We start from the raw sequence: 26,656 nt of genomic DNA, 5'->3' as shown, positions 1-26,656 counted from the left end.
TAAGAGTTTCCCTTCAATTTTATGACAAAAGTCCCAATGTTTCAACTCTATAAGTTCGATACCATATAGTATTGTAGCGGGGATCTTAGCCCTATAAACCTCCAGCAAACAGGCGAAGTGCATTTTTCCGGTGGCAAGATTAAGGGAATTTAAACCTTTACCATGGGCGAGGGCTTTCCGTGAGCTATGTTCGATGTGAGGCCTCTCACTCAGATTAGCCGCAATGATTTTCCCCAAAAAAGTGTAAGATTTAACAACCTCTAGTTTTTGGCCACCGATATACCATCCAAAATTTTCAGAGCTGCACTTCTTTTTCCCGGCTATGCACATAATTTTGCTTTTAGATATATTAATCTTCATGAAATGGGAAACAGCAAAAGCATGAAGAGCTTGCAGCCGATTTGCGAGACCTTTGGGAGTTAAATCTAGAACAAGAATATCATCAGCATACATCAAACAAGAGATAGGGGCCCCCCCTATCACTGGAGCAATACCCTCACAGACAGACAAGGCAGCAGGCAGGTCTACGGTATATAAGGAAAACAAGAGAGGAGCCAAGAGACAGCCTTGTTTGAGGCCGTTCAAAGATGGGATTCGGTGAGAGAGACCCCTTTCGCCCCCTTGAAGAACACTGCACCAGGTTTCCGTATGAAGTGTACGAACAAGATCTAATAAGTAAAATGGTACACCAAGAGCTGCTAATTTTCTCCACAGCGATCTACGATCCACTTTATCGAACGCCGTGGAGAAATCGATAAAAGCAGCGTACACCACCCCCCCTCTCACCTGCGTGTATTTATCCGATATCACATGTAGGGTGGTGAGGTTGTCTAGGGTGCCGTGCTCCCTACGGAATCCAGTTTGTTCAAGTGGCAGGATATTGTTCTCCTCAACCCAGTCGGAAAGTAAATTTAAAAGACATTTCGCAAAAACCTTTCCGATTGAGTCAAGGAGAGCAATCAGACGATAATTACTGGGGCTATCCCTAGTTCCCTTCTTAAAAATAGGGACCAGAATACTTCCCCTCCAGGATGCGGGTACCTTTTTAGAATCAAAACAGGATTTAAACAATGGATAAAGGATTTTACTCCACAGAGAGGGTTTCTGCTTCAAAACCGTCATCGGGAGTTCGTCAGGACCCATTGCGCCGGAGGAGCGCATATTCTTTATGGCCATTTCTATTGTTTCCTCTGTGGGATAGTTAATCGGTCCTTCAGATGTTAAATCAGGAACACTATCATCAGCCGAAATGCCATTCCCTGCATAAAGCTCCTGAATGTAAGAGGTCCATACCTCTTCAGCTATAGGAATGGGGCAAGGACTTAATCTAGTGCCACATCCCTTCCCAATTATGGACCAAAATTCTCTAATCTTGCCATGCGCAACTGATTCCCTCAGGTTAATCCAAACTGTATCTTCCTTCTCCTTTTTTATTTTCGCTTTTAGTCTAAGTCTCTTTCTTTTTAACCTAGATATTTCTTTTTCACGTTCACCTGATCTACCTAGGAATTGCTCTCGGACTAATTTATTTATTTCCTTATTCAGGATGCGCAATGCACTAGGAAAAACTACCCTTTTCATAGGACAGCTAACCTTTTTTACATCTAGGATGATGTTCCGCATACATTTTTCAAAATTAACAATTTCCAAACCATGCCAGTCATTTAGTTCTAATATGGTTTTACATAGAGTGGCATGCACACCAGTAATGGCAGTTGGGTTCGAAAAACATCTGCCAGAGGATGCATGGAAAGTAGCGTCATTACTATTAAGGGACCATGACGCAGTGGGCGGAGGTTTTAGAGAAATAGTTAAAAGGATTATGTTATGATCACTCAAAGTTGTGGGGACTATCATGAGATCCTGGATGCAAGGGAAAATATCATAGTCCGAGACCGCATAATCAAGAATAGAGGCCCTAAAGGGGGACTTATAAGTAAATTCCGCAGGCACATCAGAGGGGAATCTCCCATTTAAAATAAGCCCTTCAACTGCCGATAATTCTTCCAGCAGAATCTTCCCTCTTTTATTGGTTACTATATTATCTGGAAAGAGGGGTTGTGGTATAAAATGCGCCTCTTCTTTGGATTTATTTCTGAAGAGATTCAGACTAGTATTAGAAATTTTGCAGTTCAAATCTCCTACTAGGATAACTTCTGATGGGGGTGAGGTATTTTTAATCTGACCAATATATTGGATTACATGCTTCAATAAACCGTTAAAACGCTCTTCTGGAGGAATATACACATTAATAATTACAACAGAGGGCTTCTTTAGATAGGTAGGGAGATTTGCTATTGTTATAGCTTGAAAGAGGTTACTTGGGTCAATATAGTGGGAGAATCTCCAGTGCAATTTATTAGATAATAAACAAGCGATTCCCCCTTTGGCATGACCTTTCTTGGATGGGGCAGCCGGCGCTTCCAACACATAGTAATCCTTCCTGACATCAATATTATCGGTGCACCAAGTTTCCTGGATGCAAATCACATTTGCTCCCAGCGAAAATAGAAACTCAAGTTTCTCTGGAATACTATGTATCCCAGCTGCATTCCAAGAAATGATTTCCAATTGATTGTTAAAGATGATGAAACAATTTGGGGTTATCTGAGGTCTTAGTAGATAAGGCATTATGCAGCCAATTCCACCGATTATTGTCCTCTGTTAGAGAAGAGTTCTGAATCAGTGGGAGTGGCCTTACCTGGGAGACCAAACGCTTCCCTTTTCAGACCCAAATCTTTAGATGTTTGAGTGGGGAGGGTACCCCATTTTGTCTATCACCCTTCTGTGTCATCCTATGGGGAGAGTGGATATTACCAGAGCTAAAAATAGGCAGGACATCAATACCTGTACATTGGAAATTCTCCGCTTGCTGTAGAATCAAATTTACAATAATTTTAGAAAAAAATTTGACCCTTATACGTGAGACACTGTCTCCACCTAACAAAGAGACTAACTCAATGTCACTTGATTGAATGAGGTGGAGACTTTCCACATCACTGAAGCATTTAAGTAACCATGCTCTGTTTAAGGGTAAATCTGCATCAAATAGGGGTAGAAAATCCAAAACAAAAGTGTCAACATAAGACGTTGAATTTTTTGGCTGAAAAGGAGGGAGTGGGTGATCGCCTACCCCAGCTGCAAGAGAAAAGGGAGAGGCCAAAGGGTTGAGAGACCCGAGTTTATCTTGCATAGAGCTCCTTATCTCTATCATTGGGGAGGTATTCAAACCAAGACCATCCTTTTGCGGTGGATCTTCCATAGTCGTAGGCCAAGTATTGCAAATAATCTCTGAGCCGCGATATGGAGGGTTGGAATCACTAGCCACCTTTGAGGTCATCGAGATTGGTTCAGTGGCTTTATCTTCCTTATCAGTCAGGACTATAGAGTTTTGGAAGATTATCCGTCTTTGTCTTTTCTTCCTATATTTGCGGACCGGTTTCCTTTTGTTCCCTTTATTATTTCTATATTTTCTGTTTCTTTCCTTTACTTCTTGCTTGTCCTCAGAATGCTCTTTTTTATTTTCCGAAATGAAAATAGGGAATAGATCTTGTACCACTTTACAGCCGGAGCTAGATATATTTTCTTCCTCTATCTCCAGATCAGAATTCTTTACGCAATTGGACGCGGCTGTTACAGGCAGGACCATGGCATTAATTTCATGAACTGGTACTGGTGCCTTTATATCGGGCTTCTCTATGAGCACATTTGATTTCCCCTTTGTCAAGCTAGTATCGGCCGTGGGGGAGGGAACACTCCTCGTTTCAGGGGCTTTTTGTAGCAGAGTATTCAGTATTTGAGTAACAGAGTCCAAGATGCAATCAGAACTACCTACAAATTAACCCAAAAGAAATAGTATGGAGGCTAACAGATGTTCCAGAGCAATCAGAGATTCCGATATAGGTTTATCGCCTGTCCCAACAGGAGGACAAATTCCGGAAAGGTTGAGAACCGGGCTCCTGGAAGCGTTTAACAAGTCAGACATATCCTGTCTATTTAAAGAAGGAGTACTGCTATATAACAATAGCCCCGATGGAGTAGCACCCCCAGGAGGCTTACTAATTTCTGGAGCCTCCAGACTAGCTGCCTTCACATAACGGCCGCAAAGTTCAAGGTCAATGGAAAGCAGTGAGGAGTCCTCACCTTCCCGAACATTCGGGGAAGAAGCTTGAGGAGCTGATGGATTGTCCGCTTGTTTTCCTTCCATGGAAAGAGCGAGAGGCTTAATATCCCCATCCTCTTCGGAATGCACAAGGCAGGAGCTCGCAATGATTTCTACTTGGAGTGGCTCTATCATCGAGAAGAGGGGTGTCGTATTATCAACAATTTGATTATGACCCTCCTGAATAACAGAGGATAAAGCTTCCTTTCCAGCAGCAGTTGAATTCTTATCCACAGGTTTTTCCCATAACTCAAAAAGCTGACATTGTCCCTTTAATAGGTGATTATTCACTGATTTATTTCGCAGGGGATTAGATTTTGTTTTAGCACAGGTTCTACCCCCCACTAATCTCCCAGGGCGGAGTTTTTTGGTCATCTTCTGCAGAAAATTCCCACAAAACGTCGTTTATAAAGTAATATTCTTCCAAAAAGAGTGGGGTTAAAAAAGATGCAAAAACCATAAAATAGATTAGTTATTGGAGATACGACTGAGACTAGCTTACAATCAATATCAATGGAGCGGAAAAGCAGCTCTTTAACTTCACGAGGTATTGCTTCGTCTTAGCCACCAGACGTATGCTGAATAACAAATGAAAATACCCGGGCCCGGGCCAGCCTACCTCAGTCACCGAGGGCCACAGAGGGCCCGCCCTTTGCCCGGGCTTAGCCCGGCGCCGCCCGCGCGTGTCCCGCGATGTGGGGGAAGCGCCGTTGATGTAAGCGCCTCCGGGCGCGTCACCTGGCGTGTGTGGGCGTGTCCGCCGGGAACTCTGGGGGATGTAGTCCCCCCGCTCAGCGGCCGCGAGTTTGTAGGCACGGCAGGGGGGACCAGGTACCCAGGTAGGGAGCGCTCGTTTAGCGCGATGACAGGCCAGGAAATGAGCGCACGCCCAGCGCTACAGCAGATTCTGGACAGATTCTCCAGTGAAGTCAGGCAACAGATTTCCTCCTCGTTATTGCAACACGCTCCAAGTGCGGAGCGCCGGTGATTTAAGCGCCTCCGGGCGCGTCACCTGGAATGTGTGGGCGTGTCCGCCGGGAACTCTGGGGGATGTAGTCCCCCCGCTCGGCGGCCGCGAGTTTGTAGGCGGCGGCAGGGGGGACCAGGTACCCAGGTAGGGAGCGCTCGTTTAGCGCGATGACAGGCCAGGAAATGAGCGCACGCCCAGCGCTACAGCAGTTTCTGGACAGATTCTCCAGCGAAGTCAGGCAACAGATTTCCTCCTCGTTATTGCAACCACCATCTAGCAGTGGTTCCTTAACCACACAGGTAAGCAGGCGGACTGTGATAATCCGATTCCTCAGATACATACATCAAAAGCACTCCACCCTCCGCTTGACAAAATGATATACGATTATATATACCAATATATATATATATATATATATATATATATATATATATATATATATATATATATATATATATATATATATATATATATATATATATATCAATCAAGTACAACTTGCCCTTTGCATTAGGAAGGCACACTGCAGTGCTCGGCCATCCAGCTATCACATGCTTCCTGCTTTCTCCTCTCTGGTAATTAATGAGTTTTGCCGACGCGTTTCTGGGCACCACGCCCCTTCTTCATGGGCTCGGAAGTAAGCACACCTGATTCCTGCATACATTAACTTTATTCAGTAGAATGTTTACCAAAGCATTGTGGGATTTTGAGTTCTGCATACAGGTTTGTTTCCTTGCAGTCTTCGAGTGTGCCTGCAAACTCCGATTTAAAAGTCCATTTTACACTCTAAGTGAGTTCCAGAGGAATACAGGCAGGAATATATGCATTGTTGAGCAGTGCGCTGTGTTTCGTTCGGAAAAGTTCTGCAGGAATCAGGTGTGCTTACTTCCGAGCCCATGAAGAAGGGGCGTGGTGCCCAGAAACGCGTCGGCAAAACTCATTAATTACCAGAGAGGAGAAAGCAGGAAGCACGTGATAGCTGGTTAAATCAATTCCAGTTTCCCCATTAGGGGAGTTTAATCTTCATGCACTCCCGGATATTCTTTTCAATTACAGCCATACACCAGAGTTTGTAGATCGGTTTAGTTTTATTTCCATTTACCAGCAAGCCAGCAACACCCAACGCGTTTCGGTCTCTACGGAGACCTTGCTCACAGGAAACCATTACTACATTTTTTTGCTAAGTTTAAATAAAGTAACATCCTCCATGTTAACACCTCACTTCCTGTTAGTTGCACAGGAATTATGGGACATGTAGTTTTCAACCAACTATTTCAGCCTGTAGCAATTATTTTCTATACTTTTAGCATTTAGCAAATAATCAGTACATGTGACTAACAAATTAAATTCATGCCCTACAGTGAATAATGAGTTGGTACCATAATTCAAACTTTTATCCGTGCCGCGGGAGAAGCACCGCCTGGAACTGAAAGCCGGGTCTGCGAGGCTGTGACTCATCACAGCCGGTCGGCGTGAGGATGGCCTTATTGCAATCACTTCACCAGCACTTGAGCCCACTGGAGGGCTAAGAACAGCGCAAAAACATTGGGGCTTAAAAAACGTGGTGAGGAAACGGACCCTACCAAGAGGGAAAACTCTGGACTTCAAATCCCAGCATTCCAAGTGGGTAAGGTGACTGTGAAAAAACCTACCTGTTTCCCTGCCAGCGCCCCTCCCCTTATGAAAAAGCTGCAGGTGCAGCGAAACGCGTCAGGGACTGATAAATGCAAGATCTGCTGTTGTGATTGGGCACATTAAAGAAATGTTTTTCTCATCCTCGTGGAGTCGCGTTTCCCTTGCTCTGGGGCACCTCGAATCGATATATATATATATATATATATATATATATATATATATATATATATATATATATATATATATATATATATATATATATATATATATATATATATATATATATATATATATATATTACCTACTGGCGGTCGCCAGTAGGTAGTTATAGTTAGGATTTTTTTCAATGTTAAATCTCAAAATTCTATTTGGAATAAGTTTGGCGCCGGTTGACGAATCTGCCTCAAAATTTCCTCAAAATGGCCTCGCGGCGTTCCGGTCCTTCCCTGAAAGTTTGGGGGGGATTCGTCAAGCGGGGGCCGAGATAAAAGGGGGGTCCCAAAACGCGTTTTCCCCATGTTAATTTCCATAGGGCGGTCGATTTCACTTTTAGCCCGAACGGCTGAATGGATTTCCACCAAACTTGGCAAAATTGTAGGGACTGGTAGCCCGATGTGCCTTTGCTATGTCTCAAGATATGTCCTCCAGTGGATTTTGAGTAATTAAGGTTCAAAAAAATATATATATCTATAGCCGCGCTCCGGTACGCGCACCGGTACGCGCACCGGGCGCTTACCGCGACTTGCGCGCAGAAAGCTGATTGGCTCTGGGGTGTCTGTAAACATTCTAAACAGTCCGGAGCGGCCGCCATCTTGTGTCTCGGTAGGATCGAGACACGAGAGGTGGCCAAAACAAAGAGGGAAATGGCCATAAGGGGGCAGAGTAGACCCCCCTTGACCCCCTAGGTTTGATGTGGGGGCCATAAAAGGGCCCCGCGGAGCAAAAAAAAAATAAAAAATTTTTTTGATTTTCGCGGGGTGAGCGCCCGGTACGCGCACCGGTACGCGCACCGGTAAGCGTACCGGGGAGCGTACCATGGGGAAAAAGAATGACAGTTTTAAAAGTAGCTGTTTAAAAAAAAAATGTTTTGTTGTTTTTTTTATACATACACATACATATATATAAATGCATATGCATATATATATATCCATATATGTGTATATGTGTGCGTGTAGAGAGAGGTAGAGAGGTAGAGGTGTAGAGGTAGAGAGGTAGAGAGGTAGCGGTAGAGAGGTAGAGATTAGTAGAGAGAGAAGAAGAGAGAGGTAGAGAGGTAGAGAGTAGAGAGTGAGTAATAGAGAGTAGAGAGTGAGTAGTAGAGAGTAGTAGAGAGCAGTAGAGAGAGTAGCAGAGAGTGAGTAGTAGACAGTAGTAGAGTGAATAGTAGAGTGAGTAGTAGAGAGTAGTAAAAGTAATTTACAATCGTTCGGAATATCGGTGTTTGGGCAGATATGATCCAGGGACCCCCAGGATGCAAGGGGAATTAGTCCTCCCTCTACAAACGCGCCAGTGGCCTGCATTGCAGAGAGGTGTAACAAGGGTGTGGCCTCATTACACTTCTCTGCAATGCAGCTCCCTCGCGCATACTGGAGGCTCCTGGTGGACCAGTTGACCCCAGGGACCCCCAGTATGCAAGGGGAATTAGTTCCCCCTCTGCAAACGCGGCAGTGGGCTGCGTTGCAGAGAGGTGTAACAAGGGGCATAGTCTCATTACACCTCTGCAATGCAGCCCCTGGCGCATACTGGAGGTTCCAGGTGGGCTAATTGGCCCCCAGGGGCCCCCAGTATGCAAGGGGAATTAGTTCCCCCTCTTCAAACATGCACGGGGGCTGCGTTGCAGAGAGGTGTAAAAAGGGTTGTGGCTTCATTACACCTCTCTGCAATGCAGTCCCCTGGCTCATACTGGAGATTCCTGGTGGGCTTTCAGGTCTTATATAGTTAGGAATTAGCATTAAAAAAACCTTTGAAATTCACTGAAAAAACCATAGGTTTCACACCAGTTATAGTTAGGAATTAGCATTTAAAAAACCTTTGAAATTCACTGAAAAAACCATAGGTTTCACACCAGTTATAGTTAGGAATTAGCATTTAAAAAACCTATTAAATTCACTGACAAAACCATAGATTTCACACCATTTATAGTTAGCTGGAAATTTTACTGACATAAAACCATTGAAATTCCCACGTTATAGTTAGTTGGACTCACTATAACTTGCGCGCCTGTAATGCACTGCTGATGACGTCACATATTACATCACTCATGACATGGTCAGTGACATCACTCATGACATCACTGATGACACCATCCTTGTGACAGAGTGACAGACCTAATTTCAGTGTAATGTAACGCTTGAAACACATATTCAAAAATAGAAACAAATATTTTCAAAAAAATGGAGATACCCAAACCAGTAACAACAACCAATTCAGTAATTCCACCATCTATATACACATTCACTCATTCACCAACAGTTCTATATAGTCACTCATATATATACTCACTCATCATATGTAGTGATACACCTATACATCCTGTTACACATCAGCAGTCATCCAAAAGTTACTCACACACATACTCACACATGCAAATAAACTATTGAACATCCATTTATTTGCATATACATTTATACACACACTACCACCTTACTTCTAAGGAAACTTACCCATACTTACTCTCTTAAACAATCACTTATAGAAACACATACTTATTTAAACAGGAACTCCGACAATCTCTCACTATATATACTATACTCACTTATATACATCAATACTCACATATACTAGATTAAAACATATGTCGTTACTAATGAAGACACTAGTGAGACAGTCATTCACTCACTAACACACACATATACACACTCATCCACCCATACAGTCCTGCACATATGCTGTCTTCAAAACACATACAAACAGTGAGTCAGTCACCAACCCCTGCAGCCACTTATACACAAAGAGAAACACTGATACAAACATTTAAATATTTAAACAATACTCGCTAATATATGTATTCACTAAGATACACGTAATAAGCCAGTTACCCAACCAATTTTTTTTAAAAAAAACATCCATTTACACACTTATTTAAACATTTATTCTTCCATCGACCTTTACAAATACATATATAAAACAAATTTATTTTTCAGAAAGACACACATTCACTGAATGGTGTCATCAGTGATGTCATGAGTGATGTCACTGACCATGTCATGAGTGATGTAATATGTGACGTCATCAGCAGTGCATTACAGGCGCGCAAGTTATAGTGAGTCCAACTAACTATAACGTGGGAATTTCAATGGTTTTATGTCAGTAAAATTTCCAGCTAACTATAAATGGTGTGAAATCTATGGTTTTGTCAGTGAATTTAATAGGTTTTTTAAATGCTAATTCCTAACTATAACTGGTGTGAAACCTATGGTTTTTTCAGTGAATTTCAAAGGTTTTTTAAATGCTAATTCCTAACTATAACTGGTGTGAAACCTATGGTTTTTTCAGTGAATATATATATATATTCAAAAACCTTCAGTTCATCAAATTCTTTCACAAAGCTGTAGTTCCACATGTGGTTATCAGAGGTCTCGTCTCTCACATCACCTTCATGGGGCATATTATCAAGGGGGTTTATCTCTGCTTTTTTGGCTTTAGAAGCCAAGAAAGTGGAGATAAAATTATCTCCCTATTACCTAGCTGTCGCTAACACCAGTTAGCGACAGCTAGTAGGAGATAGCGACCATCTTGGGCCCCGCTTTGCATGTCAGTGATATTTATATTTATAAAATGTAAACAGCATATTGTAGACTGCGTGTGAATTTTGTATAGTATATGACCAGTGAGTTGGTTTTATATTGGGATTATGTGAGGAATGCTCCTTATATTATTTTGGAGCTTAGTACTTAAAATGTCTTTATTTATTGAGAGATGTATATATATATATTTTTCTACTGAGATTTATGTATATATTTTTTTATCAATATCAAGGTGTACATTTATGAAATAACTTGTAAATACCCATGTTTTAATTGTACATTTTACTGAATTTGACTATATATTCTATCGGCAGTCTGGTCTACTTATATTATGTTCATTGCATAGTCTGTCTTTCAGTTTCATTCTGTAATGCAACAGCTGTTTACAATTACATGTTACCTGGCACTTTAAATTTGGCTTGGGTCCGATGTAACGCGTCATGTGATCAAGGTCCAGGTCGGACCGAAACGCGTCATGGCGGCATACTGATGCGTGGCGAAATAACCTTTAATAAATAATGAAGCACGAAAAAATGGGTCCGCGTTGTCTATCTGAGTCCTGGCTGGTGATTGGATTCTGAAGGATAGAGTACTGGAATATATATATATTATATATATATTACCTACTGGCGGTCGCCAGTAGGTAGTTATAGTTAGGATTTTTTTCAATGTTAAATCTCAAAATTCTATTTGGAATAACTTTGGCACCGGTTGACGAATCTGCCTGAAAATTTCCTGAAAATGGCCTCGTCGAGCTCCGGTTCTTCCTTGAAAGTTTGGGGGGGGATACGTCAAGCGGGGGCTGAGATAAAAGGGGGGTCCCAAAACGCGTTTTCCCCATGTTACTTTCCATAGGGCGGTCGATTTCACTTTTAGCTCGAACGGCTGAATGGATTCCCATCAAACTTGGCAAAATTGTAGGGACTGGTAGCCCGATGTGCCTTTGCTATGTCTCAAGATATGTGCTCCAGTGGATTTTGAGTAATTTAGGTTCAAAAAAATATATATATCTGTAGGCGCTCTCCGGTGCGCGCACCCGAGTGCGCTCCTGGCGCGACACGCGACTTGTGCGCAGAAAGCTGATTGGCTCTTGGGTGTCTGTAAACATTCTAAACAGTCTGGAGCGGCCGCCATCTTGTGTCTCGGTAAAATCGAGACAGAAGGGGTTTGAAAAAAAAAGGGGCAAATGACCATAAGGGGGAAGAGTAGACCCTCTCTGACCCCCTAGGTTTGATGTGGGGGCTAAAATAGGGTCCTGCGGGGCATTACATTTTTTATTTTTTTTTTCGTTTTGCGCGGGGGAAGCGCATGGTACGCGCACCGGAAAGCGAAGCATGGGGAAAATCCAGGACCATATTTATGAAGGCCTTGCGCTGACAGTTTTGCGCCGCCTGTGCGTCAATTTTTGTGACGCACCAGCGGTGTAAAAAAATGCGCATTGTTACGCTATATTTAAAAAGTGACAATCTATCTAGATGCGTCACTTTTTAAATATAGTGCAACGAGGCACATTTTTTTACACTGCTGGTGCGATGCGTCACTTTTCTGTGCGCACTCCTTATGACATTCCAGATGTGTCATATTTAATGTATGACGAATCATGTTGCAAGGAGTTACAGATACGTCAGTATTTCTGACATATCTGTAAACATAAAAGTGACGCAAGGCAGGCGCAAGATTTTGACGCAACAGCATCCTAAAAGTGACGCAGAGAAATCTCATAGATTTCAGTACGTCGTTATTACCAAGCTTTTTGCGGGGGAATGCCCCCTCTGCATACATTATACCTGACGCAGATATAATGTGGCGCAGAGTTTTAAAAAGTGACCCATGTACCTAGATGCGTCACTTTTTAAAAATAGCGTCAGGTATAATGCATGCAGAGGGGGTGTTCCCCCGCAAAAAGCTTGGTAATAACGACGCAGTGAAATCTTTGAGATTTCACTGCGTCACTTTTAGGATGCTGTTGCGTCAAAATCTTGCGCCTGCTTCACAGCAGACCTTTCACATGGTGCTTTTTCCATGTGAAAGGACACATTACTGGAGTTGCGTCACTTTTGTGACGCACTCCAGCAATGCGTTACTTGGAATGTCATAAGGAGTGCGCACAGAAAAGTGACGCATCGCACCAGTGGTGTAAACAACATGCGCCTCGTTGCGCTATATTTAAAAAGTGACGCATCTAGGTAGATGGGTCACTTTTTAAAATCAAGCGCCACATTATATCTGCGTCAGGTATAATGCATGCAGAGGGGGTGTTCCTCGCAAAAAGCTTTGTAATAGCGACGCAGTGAAGTCTTTGAGATTTCACTGCGTCACTTTTAGGATGCTGTTGCGTCAAAATCTTGCGCCTGCTTCACAGCAGACCTTTCACATGGTGCTTTTTCCATGTGAAAGGACACATTACTGGAGTTGCGTCACTTTTGTGACGCACTCCAGCAATGCGTTACTTTTGTGTTTACAGATACGTCAGAAATACTGACATATCTGTAACTCCTTGCGAATTGATTAGTCATATATTAAATATGACATATCTGGAATGTCATAAGGAGTGCGTCCAGAAAAGTGACGCATCGCTGTTTTCATGTAGCGATGCGTCACTTTTCAGAAATGAGGCCTCCAGTTTATTCACTGTGTCACCTCTACGACCCTTTCTTGCATCAATACGTCCCTTTTGCATACATTACACCTGACGTAGGAATAATGTGGCACAGGGGTTTACAAAGTGATGTATTTACCAAGAAACGCCACTTTGTAAATATGAATAAATAAGGTGCATTTTTTATTGGAATGTTGTGTCACAAAAAGTGATGCTTTGGTGGCGTTAAAGTGACGCATGGCTTCATAAATGAAGCCTTCTACCTTCAACTCCAGCAATGCATCTTTTCTTATCCTTCAACACTCCTGTTCTTTTTCAACATTTTCATTGAATATCAACATTCCCCATATTCACTCTTCTTCTCATAACTTTCTTTTCTAACACTCACCTTCTTTCATTCCTCCTACTTCACTTCTTTTTCCCTCTCATACCTTTCTGTTCTTTCTTACTCATTCTCCTTTGAATTATCAATGCACTATATTTCACTTACTCTTCATTTTTTTAAGAATATAGCTCTTTGATGAGAATTGGAGGTAGTTCTGAAAAGAACTTTTGGTTTTCTTCTTTTAACTGAACAGGAACAAAAACAGGGAATGGAAACTGCTCAACAGGAGCAAAAAGAAAACAAAAAAATTAGGGGTGGGAAGGGCAGCGATGGTTCTCCAATGCTCGAACCATGAGCTGGACACTTTGCTCCCCATAGGTGAGGAGTTGATTGCAGTATCTGCATCTGAGGACACCATGGTTAAAAGCAGGTTGTATGTTTGGCACCTGCTCCTGCGATTGCTCTCTCCCAGAAGAAGTTGCTCCTCCGGTTGATGTAGAGGCCCCATCTCTGGGAACCTCTTGTGTCAGAGCCCTGACACTTTCCCGGGCAAAATTCTGGGGGTGCCTCCTCTCCACATGTCGGATCATCGTAAAGTTCCCAAAAGAGTACTTTTTTTTGGGGTCACCCCGTGACAGGACCTGTTTGCAGATCCTGCACTCCACTTTTGGTGCATTCACTTTCTTCTGGTCAGCTGGAATCTTAAAAAATTTCCATATGAAATGTTCCTTCACCTTTGGGGTAGGAGGCTCTTCATTGATGAACTCAGGTTCATCCTCACTGCTGGATTCTCTGGCAGCCATGGTAAATCACAAAAGATCCAGGTACAAAAAACAGGTCTTTCAGTCACAAAAGTGAAAGAAGAAGTGAAGGAAATGGGTGGGGATTTCATTCATTGTAAAAAAAACTGTTAGCAACCAATGAAAAGTGTTATTTTAGGGTCACATGACTCGACGCGTTTACGGTGCGCGCTCCGGAGCACTTCCGGGTGCGATTACGCAGCGCGATCGTAGGCGCTTCCGGGGCGCAAACGTGGCGCGATCGAAGGCGCTTCTGGGTGCTTTTACGCGGCGCGAACGTAGGCGCTTCCGAGGGCACTTACGTTGCTCGCCGAAGTGACGTCATCAAACTTTTACAGAAATGCATAATCATTTTCCTTATAAAAAAAAACTGATTTTATTTGTATGGTACGAAATGTTTTGCATTATTATTAACTTTTCATTCATATTTTTTTTCAAGAACGACAGTAGCGCTCTGGGTGCGCTTTCACCAGAGCTCACCGGAAAGCTTACCGGAGAGCTTAGCTGAAAGCTTCCCTGAGCGCGCACCCAGAGCGCAAAAAAAAAAATTATATAAAAAAAAATGAATACTTACAAAAAAACAGCAAATTGTAAAAAAAAAATGGTTAGAAACTCGATATAGAAAGGAATTAGCATTTAAAAAACCTATGAAATTCACTGAAAAAACCATAGGTTTCACACCAGTTATAGTTAGGAATTAGCATTTAAAAAACCTATTAAATTCACTGAAAAAACCATAGGTTTCACACCAGTTATAGTTAGCTGGAAATGTTACTGATATAAAACAATTGAAATTCCCACGTTATAGTTAGTCGGACTCACTATAACTTGCGCGTGCAATGAACTGCTGATGACATCACATATTACATCACTCATGACATGGTCAGTGACATCACTCATGACATCACTGATGACACCATCCAGTGAATGTGTGTCTTTCTGAAAAATAAATATATTTTATATATCTATATGTTAAGGTCGATGGAAGAATAAATGTTTAAATAAGTGTCTAAATGGATGTTTTTTTTAAAAAAATTGATTGGTTATCTGGCTTATTAAGTGTATCTTAGTGAATACATATATTAGCGAGTATTGTTTAAATATTTAAATATATGTATTAGTGTTTTACTTTGTGTATAAGTGGCTGCATGGGTTGGTGAGTAGCTACATGTGTGTGTATATGGGTTATTAGATGTTTTTTAGTATCAGTATGAGTGTCTGTATCGTTTGGTGGGGCTGTTACTTAGCACATAGATGCATCAATGACTGACTCACTGTTTGTATGTGTTTTGAAGACAGCATATGTGCAGGACTGTATGGGTGGATGATTGTGTATATGTGTGTGTTAGAGAGTGAATGCCTCTCTCACTAGTGTCTTTATGAGTAACTACATATGTTTTAATCTTGTATATATGAGCATTGATGTATATAAGTAAGTATATGTGAGAGTGAGAGATTGAAAGAGTTCCTGTTTAAATAAGTATGTGTTTTTATAAGTGATTGTTTAAGAGAGTAAGTATGTGTAAGTTTCCTTAGAAGTAATGTGCTAATGTGTGTATAGTTGTATATGCAAATAAATGGATGTTTATTAGTTTATTTGCATGTGTGAGTATATGTATGAGTAAGTTTTTGATGACTGTCGGTGTGTAACAGAATGAATAGGGGTATCACTATATATGATGAGTGAGTATATGTATGAGTGAATACATAAAACTGTTGGTGAATGTGTGAATTTGTATATAGATGGTGAAATTACTGAATTGGTTGTTGTAACTGGTATGGGTATTTGCACTTTTTTGAAAATGTTAGTTTCTATTTTTCAATATGTGTTTCAAAGGTTACTTTACAGTGAGAGGAGGTCTGTCAATGTGTCACAAGGATGGTGTCATCAGTGATGTCATGAGTGATGTCACTGACCATGTCATGAGTGATGTAATATGTGATGTCATCAGCAGTGCATTGCACGCGCAAGTTATAGTGAGTCCGACTAACTATAATGTGGGAATTTCAATGGTTTTATATCAGTAACATTTCCAGCTAACTATAACTGGTGTGAAACGTATGGTTTTTTCAGTGAATATATATATATATATATATATATATATATATATATATATATATATATATATTCAAAAACCTTCAGTTCATCAAATTCTTTCACAAAGCTGTAGTTACACATGTGGTTATCAGAGGTCTCGTCTCTCACATCACCTTCATGGGGCATATTATCAAGGAGGTTTATCTCTGCTTTTTTGGCTTTAAAAGCCAAGAAAGTGGAGATAAAATTATCTCCCTATTACCTAGCTGTCGCTAACACCAGTTAGCGACAGCTAGTAGGAGATAGCGACCATCTTGGGCCCCGCTTTGCATGTCAGTGATATTTATCACTAATGACATGCAAAGTGGGCGTGCCAAGATGTTAGCGACTGGAAACAGTTGCTAACATCGCTATCTCCTATTACCAACTTTTGGAGCTAAGCGCGAATATCTCCAAAAGCTAACGCCTGCCCCATAGCAGTTCTTAGCCATGTTATCCAATGGTAGGTGGATAACATGGCTAAGAGCATTAGCTCGGTAATGCATGAATATCGCTGACTTTTCAGCGATATTCATACATTTCAGACGATTTTTATCGCTTAGGAGATAAACCTTGATAATAGCAAGGGGGCATATTACCAAGCAATAGCGATAATTATCGCTATTGCTTGGTTAGCGGGAAAAAATATCGCCGAGCAGCGAGGATTTTTATCGCTGAGATACCTTGATATTATCAATGTTTATCTCAAAAGCGGTAAAAATCCTGCGAAATGCATGAATATCGCTGAAAAATCAGCGATATTCATGCATTATCGTGACAATGCTCTTAGCCATGTTATCCACCTTCTATTGGATAACATGGCTAAGAACTTCTTTTGGCAGGCGTTAGCTTTTGGAGATATTCTCGCTTAGCGCGAATATTTCCAAAAGTTGCTAATAGGCGTTAGAGATGTTAGCGACTGTTTTCAGTCGCTAACATCTTGGCACGCCCACTTTGCATGTCATTAGCGATAATTATCGCTGACATGCAAAGTGGGCCCCTAAATGCCCGCTATCGCCTACCAGCTGTCGCTGTAGCTGGTGTTAGCGACAGCTTGGTAATAGGGCGATAAAATTATCGCCGCATTAGCGGGAAAAAGTCCCGCTAATGCGGCGATAATGCCCTTGGTAATATGCCCCCACGGTTCCTAAGAGATAAAAATCGCGGCAGCTCAGCGATAAAAATATCTCCGCTAAACCAACATAGCGATAATTATCGCTAGTTGTTGGTAATATGCCCCCAAGTTTTTTAAATGAACTTCAGTGAACTGAGAAGGAGTGGCTTCAACCTTGATATTTGCATACATACTCTTGCTTTTGTAATGATGAATTAATGTTCTATAGGATAATAAATATAACAAATCTGGTAAAAAATGAAGAGTCAACATCACAACTTGCAATAAATGGCTTGAATTTTATATAAATAGTTGACGACACCCTACTATACATAGGGACAGTCACTGGGAAGTATTTTTTAGGTGCAAATATAAATGTGAAAGGGTCAACACAGTTGTTCAAAGTGAAAGCATTCAATGGCTGAAGTGGGCTTGTCTGCCGAGTCATAATGTATTAAGTGGTAGGAAGAAGCATAATTTGAGTGACATTTGAACAGAGCAACGGCAAATGAGTGTTGATTGAGAGCTCCTGTATAAGTATGTCAATTTGTATGGTATTTTTAGTAACACATAAAGGTGATAAGAAAGTTAAGGCTATCTTCAGGCTGGACCAAAAAGAATTACTACCAGAAGAACTCATAAATGTAACAGCAATGAGGGGATGAGTTTTCTTTGTCGTGGTTATGTGGTAAATGCATGTTTCTGCTCACATTTCTCTGGAATTAGAGAATCTCATTTCAGACATGCACATTTGTTTCATTGGTGAAAAACATTTTTAAGCCAAACTATTATGAATATATTTTACTATTACTTTTCTCTTCATTTGGTCTCACCTTACAATTTACACAGCATTCTCCATCTGCACAGGCGGCTCCTGGCTTAAATTTGCACAATGAAGCTTCACAGCAAGGATTATGACATTCCTTTTAAATGACAAAATAAAATATCGCTGACTATCTATCTTTATAGTATTAAAAAACAGCAAGAAACTTAATAAACAGCTATGGTGGTTATTACAGTTATTTATGAGTGCTTTTATTTGCTTCTGTTTAACTAAACAATACATCCAAGTTATACCTAAAGCAGTGAAAACTACAGTTTCATTTATAACCACAGTTCTCTAATTAAAGGCAAAGATACCAGACTACTGTCAGTCTGAATGCAGACAAGCCTCCTCTGCAAATACACCGATTTGGGAAGAAATCATTGTAACCCAGGAGAAAAGAAGATAAGTATAAGGGAGGTATGTCATAGGATCAATCACATTCCCCACCTCCAGTCTGCTGCTTTACTTTATTTATTTATTTAAGGTTTTTATAGAGCGCGTAATCACCCGGGAGTATCTCAGCGCTATTTGACACCGCAATAATAAAACAGGAGAAGAGGGTCAGACTTTAAAAAAACAAGCATTGGCAAAGCCAATAGGTCTATCCTACTGGAGGTGTGAGCTCTTTTTGTACTACAGGTTTTTTTAAGTAAAAGGTTGGTTGTTAGGAACATTTCAAGGAGAGGACTCCGGCATCACTGTTATTAAGGGGACATTTGACAGGTATGTTAAGACATTGATTTTGTTTCATATCTGCAACATTGCCAGGGGTTTATGTATATATTTTTCGTAGTTAGTTGGCTGAATGTTTTGCACAATTCTGAACTGGAAGTATTGAATGCTCAACTGCAGCATTCTTAAAAGCTGAGTTTACAGGAGAATGAGATAGTTTGCATGTTAAGTTCACATATGAGGGAGTTGCTCGGAGGGTGAGATCACAAAAAAACATACCATCCAGTGCCAGTGATTACTTGCATTGTCTCTTCTCTGGAGAGCATGATAGCCAAAGGGTGTTGGGGGCAGAGAGGTGGTGTAGAGATTAAGGGCCAGATTTATCAAAGTATTATATTGCCCTTGTGTCACATGTGGTGTCACAAGGGCAAGGAAATACTAAAGTCAGATTTACTAAGCAACACAAGGTCGCCCTGCATGGTCCTGCATCTCTTATAAATCTGAAATAATACAAGACAGTGCAAGCCGCTGCCTTGAATTACTCTGCCCTTGGAAGGCATTCCATGGGTGGAGTGTGGGTGTGCTAAGGATTTTTATGCTTTCCCAGATGTTCCAAGACTGGTAAACAGGGAATGTGTCATTGATAAAAAATGAAGGTAGTCAGTGCAAGCTACTGAATGAACAATTTTTCGTAATAATGCTAGAGTTTTAGGGAGGTAATAGATGAGAGTTTGCTACGCAGTATCTGTGGGCTGCCATTTCTGGATGTTCTAGTGGATAAGGACAATTCGACCATCAACACGAGCATGTTGGTTAGGCTGACTGATCACAACAGCACTTTGTTGTTCAGAAAGTTTACACTCTCCACATTTCGTGCAGAACCTACCTTACTCAGAAATGCTCCGCTCTAAAAGAATATCATAAACTACTGACACATTTTAACAGGATCTATTACACATCAAAAATAGATTCTTACAACGAGGATATCCTGTACACATCATCCAACAAGCTGAGAATCGTATCCTAAACATTGATCCGAATGACCTTCTCAAGGCTGAACAAAAAACATCCACTAATCGGATAGTTTTTGTATCCAAATTTTCGACACTTTACAAAAGTATCAAGAAGAATATTATGCGAAGTTCGGAATTATTACAGCGAGAACCAGATTTTGGCAACTCATTTAATCAACCTCCCTTGTTTGCAAACACCAGAAGTCAAAATCTTAAAGAATTACTTGCTAAGAAGGATCAACTCAGTAATATCACACACACAGGAATGAAGAAATGCAGCAACTGCATCCACTGCAATAACGTGATGCAACAGAACTTTATAACACGTCCCAGGACAGGAGAAAAATTAATTTAAGACACTCATCGGATTGCAATACCTCAAACGTTGTTTATTGCATTAAATGCCCTTGTGGATATTTATACATCAGCATAACAAAGAGAAAAATAAAACACGTATCGGAGAACAGAAGAGTATGATCAGGACCAAAAACACCAAGTCTAACCTAGTAGTCCATTTACTCAATCACGGCCATAACATCACCCAAGTTCGATATTTAATCTTGGAAAAGCTTTCAGTTAAAGATGGCACTGACCCTAGCAGAATGCTGTCACAAAGGGAAGTTTTCTAGATAAAATAATTCAACACCATGATGCCTTGGGGGTTGAATGATAAATTGGATTTAAGTTGCTTCCTATAAATTTTAATATCCTTGAACTGCTTCTTGACCTTTGCACTACCTACATTTTTTCACCACCACACAGTTACATATGTATCTCTCATTAAGTCATGACTATCCTCTTGGGTACGCATCCACACTTGCAACGTTTGTTATGATGTACAGTTGCTTTTTATATTTGTGAGTAATCTCTTTTGTTTATGTGTTCAAAGAGGCAGTTGACACCATATATGCTGTTGTGTTCCATATACAGTTATGGAACGCAATTGTTATTCTGCATTCATCAAATATTGTGCAGCATATTGTATGATGTACAGTTGATTTTCATGTGTTAGTAAATTCTTCTGTGTATGTGTTCAAAATGGTAGTTGAGACTACACAGCTGTCGTGTTGAGTCTAATGCTTTGGAACGGAATTGTCATTCTGCCTTCATCTAATATTGTTAAAATTAATTGTTTTTGGATTCTCTGTCACTTTAATAAATGATGACTGTTGTACAACAACACGTTGGTTCAGTTTAATGGTAGTTTACAGTTGCTGATTATCTGTACAATTGGGACAGTCCCATTATTTTTGTGTCAACATTTATTAGTGGAATTTCCATTCTATTTTCATGTATAACATTGTCTCTTGTACACCACATTCACAACTTTCTAACTTGAACGTTTGCACTAGATTGACATTCCATTTTTACCTCACACGGTTTATGTTCACGAGCACTATCTTTTACCACTCTAAGATGGCCGCTGCATTTCTTCTGTATCACAAGACTGTTATGAATCACACGTTCATCCTGATCACATGACTTTTTTTGCTGTTATCGCGGGAAAGTTGTTATTTAAACTGACATGGTAGTTTGCTGCCTGCACGTTTAATATACACCGGGTTGGTGCGGAAAAGACAGTGCAGTTCGCGCCTTCTTGTGTGTGGTTACATCAACTTTGTTGCTTTTTTGAAATATCAGTGCGCCTAAACTCTTCATCAGTGGCACTTTTCCAATTAACCTTGTTTATACAACTTTTTTAATGTTTTTAGTTCCAGACCTTGTTTTCATTTTTTCATCTAGAGAGGTACTTTTTCATTAACCACCTTGGATGCTGTTTGAACACGCTTTGTTTCTTTTCTTGCACTGTTCACAATTGTATTGTACGTGTTCTACTTTTTGTAGCTATCTACGGATCCATCCAGTTTCTTCAGTGCATTTTACAGCAAGGTACCGGCAGTGCGTTTTAGTAAGCGACATTCGTTAAGCATTTGCTACACGTGGTTACACATTTGGTTATGTTGCATGCAGACGCACTGATTATTTAACATTCACTTTTCTCCGACACCAGTCAAGGTTTTTTTTGGAGCTCATGGTACTCCTAGATCATCTTATTTTACATCACTGGTGGTGGCAACTTGTTTGGTAGTTCATTGACATCCACAAAAGAGTGTTGCTTGAGACATGCCTGTCTCCTTCAAACAACTCTGGCATGTTTTTTCTGTACTTTTCATTTTTCGGCAGTTGCACATGTCTTTTCAGCTTAAAGAGTAACATTGTTTAGCGCAGAATCATAATATGTGGTTACCATTTTGTTTATTTCAGTGTCCCCTGAAGAAGAGACGATAGGTCCAGAAATGCATTGGTCTGCACTCCATTGATCTGCATTTTCAACATTGTATATTAACTGAAGAATATGGATCTTTGTAATCACTGATGTGTTGTTTGATTACATAATTGGATATTCATCAACAAAGATAACATTTGTTTGAACTCACTTGAGTATGAGTATTTGTTTGAATACATTTGGATTTCGTTTGGCAAGTTCTGTGTAAAAATTGTGTACAAACCGCTCCGAAATTTTGTTTGTAGTGAATGGAGTGCTCCAAGTAAACATTGTGCTTGATTTTCTCACAAACCAGGAAATGTTTCAACATGCTACACCTTCCCATGGGAAGCCCAACAAAGAGAAATATCTGTATTTCTTCCCACTGTTTCCTCTTTTCAAGTGTGCTACATTTGACAAAATCAGTTTTTCAATACATATTATAAGGCAAGCACTGCAGAAGCTTATTTTATGGGTTTGATAAAAGCAAAGATTCTCTAGGCAGCCTAATGCCCTGAATGATATGTTTCAAGGTAGATCAATTTAGGGAACAAGAACTGAAAACATATATTTCCAAGGAAATTACTCAGCCATTTACAGTATCATTGGGTTAAAACACTTTAGTGTGTCCTTTGTAGGCCTCACTTTAAAAGTGGACAAGGAAACACATTTCTGGATGCCAAATGCTGACATTAAGGAAAGAAAACTTTATAATAAAACAATGTTTCTCAATATGCACAATTCAATTTCAAAGCAATGGAAAGGAAAGAAATAAACATGACTTTCCTAAACTGGGTGTTCATGCAAAAGCACTAGGGAAATAAGTTGAAGGCTCTGATGGAGAAAACAAGTTACTTACCTGTACATTGTGGTTATTCACTATTGATATATTTTATAAATTGACATGCTTGAACTCTCCCCATCGCCGAGGTAGGAGTCTCTTGGTAGTTTAAATATAGTTGTAGAAACAAAAGCTTTAAACAGTAAAACCCAATGAGATGAGTCACCTTTATTCTGCTTTCATCTATAAAATAACTGTTTACATTTTGTATATTGTATTTCTCCCACCTCCACATGTTCTTTTTATCTATCAGGTTGATTACTGCTTAGCATTCAATTAAACCATGTACATTTATGAAAGATTGATACTGGAGAAAAAACAAGCTATACCTGTAGACTTTGTTTCTCCGGTATTGATATCTCTCATAGATTCACATGAGACTCACCCGCTTTGCTAAACTCACCACATTGAATACCTCATTTACTTCTTTTGCACACCTATGCTTAGAACTTTGAGGTGTGATAACCCTTGGGGGAAGGATGATTCAAGAATTGCTCTTTGGTTGGTATAAGTTTGGCTCTTCCTAAAACAATGTGAATTGACTAACAATGTCACGTTTATCCATTATTCTGTAGCTTGTGTCTGTTAGTAATTTCCTGTGTCTCATCAATTAGGCAAGTGCATGTTTGCAGAAGCGGGTGTAATCGGGGCCGAAGGGTAGACGCCTCCCCATGCTTCCCGGTCATGTGCCTGTTCCAGGTCCAGAAGCAACTCGCAGGGCAGAGAGACAGCCTCGACCGATGGATTCAGCTCGGATCCAGGTCTTGAGAGCGCTGCTGTGAGCTGTAGAGAAGGAGCGGAGTGGTGTGTGTGTGGGAGGTGGTAGAGGGGTAGGCGGGAGCAGGAAACACAAAGGCTTCTCCGGGAGCAGCAGGTCTCGGGCTGTGCCGGACCATGGCTGCGGTGGCTGATACACAGCTGATGCGGACCATTGGGCTTACCAAGATTGCATAATATTGGCAAAATAAGCACTGGCCAAGCTGTCCAAAAGGCTAGCTGTATTGGGGATGCCCAACTGCAGTCTGTTTCACCCGCTGCTGGGGCCATGGTTCGGGAGGCAGAGGCGTAGTGCGGAGCGGACCGGAACAAGGGGAGTGTAGGATTACACTCCCTAGTGTCCTTTGCTGCTTTCAGCACCGTCGCGCAGCAGCCAGCATAGTCTGTGTGCCAGGAGGCACTTTCAAAAACTTCCAGGGGGCTCCGGCAGCGCGGGACGCCCAACTGCAGCCTGTTTCACTCCCTGCCGGGGCCACAGTTTGGGAGGCAGAGGAGGAGTGCGGAGCAGACCGGAGCAAGGGGAGTGTAGGACTACACTCCCCAGTCTCCGTTGTGGCTTGCAGCGCTGTTGTGCAAACTTCCAGGGGGCTTCCGCAGCGCGGGACACCCAACTGCAGCTTGTTTCACCCCCGCCGGGGCCACAGTTTGGGAGGCAGAGGAGGAGTGTGTAGCGGACCGGAGCAAGGGGAGTGTAGGACTACACTCCCCAGTCTCCTTTGTGGCTTGCAGCGCTGTTGTGCAGCCACCAGCCTTGCCTGTGCGCCAGAAGGCACTTTAAAAAACTTCCAGGGAGCTCCCGCAGTGCAGGACGCCCAACTGCAGCCTGTTTCACCCCCTGCTGGGGCCACAGTTCGGGAGGCAGAGGAGGAGTGCGGAGCGGATCAGGAGCGAAGGGAGTGTTGGACTCCACTCCCAAGTGTCCTTCGCGGCTTCCAGCCCCGTCACACAGCAAACATCATTGCCTGTGCACCAGAAGGCACTTAAAAAAAACTTCCAGGGGGTTTCCACAGCGCAGGAGGCCTGCGCGCATGCCCGGTATTCACGCATGAGTGCACAGGATGTGTGCGTGCGTGCCCGGGCAAAGTCCGGGCCAAGGGTGGTCCCGTCTGTGCCCGTCAGAGGCCGAAACAGGCCTGGCTGGGTCCATTCTCTTGGCTACATCATCCAGAGTCCATTGGAAAGGTACATTTTACCTTTATCCCTACCTGAAGAAGATGGGTAAGAGAAAAACAACGAACAGTCATTCACTGAAAACAAGTAAGCCCAAAGCTGCAAACATGACTTTCCTAAACTATCTCACTGGGGCCGTAGGTGTTATTGAAAGACAAATCACCTCAGTTGAGGAAACATTAAATATGGACACACTAGGGCCCACAGCAAAGGATAAACCTATTGTACGTGTGGATAGGAGGGATAAAGTTAATCCCAGTTTGAGAAACACAAAGGTGGGACAACTGAAAAACGGATGTATTCAGAATATTGATGATGTTCTCTCCACCAGTGACGTAGACAGTGATACGGTACCCCGCTAAAAAATCCTATAAGTGCTGAAACCCTAGACATTCAGTCAAATGGTGCACACATAACACCACAGAAAGCTGGCTGCCAAAGACTTTCTCGAAAAACGGGCGGGGCCCAAAAGTAATAAAATCTAAATAAGCCAGGCACTGCTAATGTATCTTGTTTAAGAAACAAACACAAGGCACCTTCTACTGATATTGGGATTTTGTCCAACCTAATTTCAGTATTAACCGAGACAGTCAAACAATCTATAAATGATTTGACTGTTAAGTTGTACAAAATTGAAGTAGGTTTAGAGAGAGTTTTAGAATGTTGTTGTAATACTTTATTTCGATAAAAACAAACTTTATCATAAAAGTACATACAGTTCATTGTTAAAAGGAGTATAAAAACTTTAAAAAGGAGAGATCTTTTCTAGAGACAAATGGAGACCGTGTAAAGTTAAAAAATAGATTAAAGAAATTCCTAAAACAGAGAACCAAAGATATTCTGGTGCATTATAATACACAGTTTCCTACCCCGTTCTCGATTTTATCAGTCTTGAACGTATCTGCCAGGCCTTTCCCAAGAATTTGGCAACTCCGCAAAAAACCATCATAGATGTTGTGTCCGTTACCAATATGGGGAGTGCCGTCGAATAGTGCCTGACTCCCAGTTCTCTGCATACTGGCTTTAACCACCTTCTCCTGGGTCCACTGTATGCTCTACAGGCAAATAAGAAGTGTGCTAGGGACTCATTAGGGTTTACACATCCAGGGCAGCTAGAATGGTTGGACAGAGAGGACTTCCAACGCCTGGTAAAAGTGTTCAAGGGAAGTGTTCCATATCTAAATTTTAAAAACAAGGTTCTGTCTCTGGTGCTTTAATAACATCGAGAAAGGGTTCAAACTTCCTCACCGGCTTGTGCTCTAAGAATTGATCAGTTAAAACCCTCAGTTTGATTTTTCGAGCTCCTTGGCTTGAACCCATTCTCAGTATATTTTTGTTAATAGTTTCTTTCGGGGGTGGTGATTGGGACAACCATGTTTCGCTTAGCCCCAAGTTGGTGATCAAGTCCCTCAGGTTGTCCAACCACATAATCTTAGTCATCTTGTTCAGGGTAATAAGTTCGTCCAGCGCTGCAGCATAGTGTACCAATTCCGGTGTCCTTCTCAGTCGCACCCAATATAGTAGCAGTCGAAGGGTGACAATGTCTTTAATTGCACGGCGGCCCATGTCTTGAAGCAGTGGTTTCAAAGGGGTAGAGACTGGGAGGCACACCAAGTCTCTTAAAAACTTATTTTCAGTTTTCGTTAGTTCTGGGATGTTGTCG

At 41.4% G+C, this 26,656-nt stretch overlaps 1 protein-coding gene across 1 annotated transcript in view; it reads right to left on the bottom strand.

Moving 5' to 3' along the window:
• The window catches only part of LOC147683099 (zinc metalloproteinase-disintegrin-like VLAIP-B), a 4,305,256-nt gene that overhangs the window by 1,734,673 nt on the left and 2,543,927 nt on the right, over positions 1-26,656 (bottom strand). Inside the window, exon 14 of the mRNA XM_086942498.1 lies at positions 18,262-18,351. Within this exon, the coding sequence (XP_086798624.1) occupies positions 18,262-18,351 (90 nt within the window). The remainder of the gene's footprint in view (positions 1-18,261; positions 18,352-26,656) is intronic.

This window comes from Lissotriton vulgaris, chromosome 11, assembly GCF_964263255.1.
Source record: "Lissotriton vulgaris chromosome 11, aLisVul1.2, whole genome shotgun sequence".
Taxonomy (NCBI): domain Eukaryota; kingdom Metazoa; phylum Chordata; class Amphibia; order Caudata; family Salamandridae; genus Lissotriton; species Lissotriton vulgaris.
The sequence above is the reverse complement of the archived record's forward strand: the minus strand, read 5'-3'. Positions and strand labels throughout refer to the sequence as shown.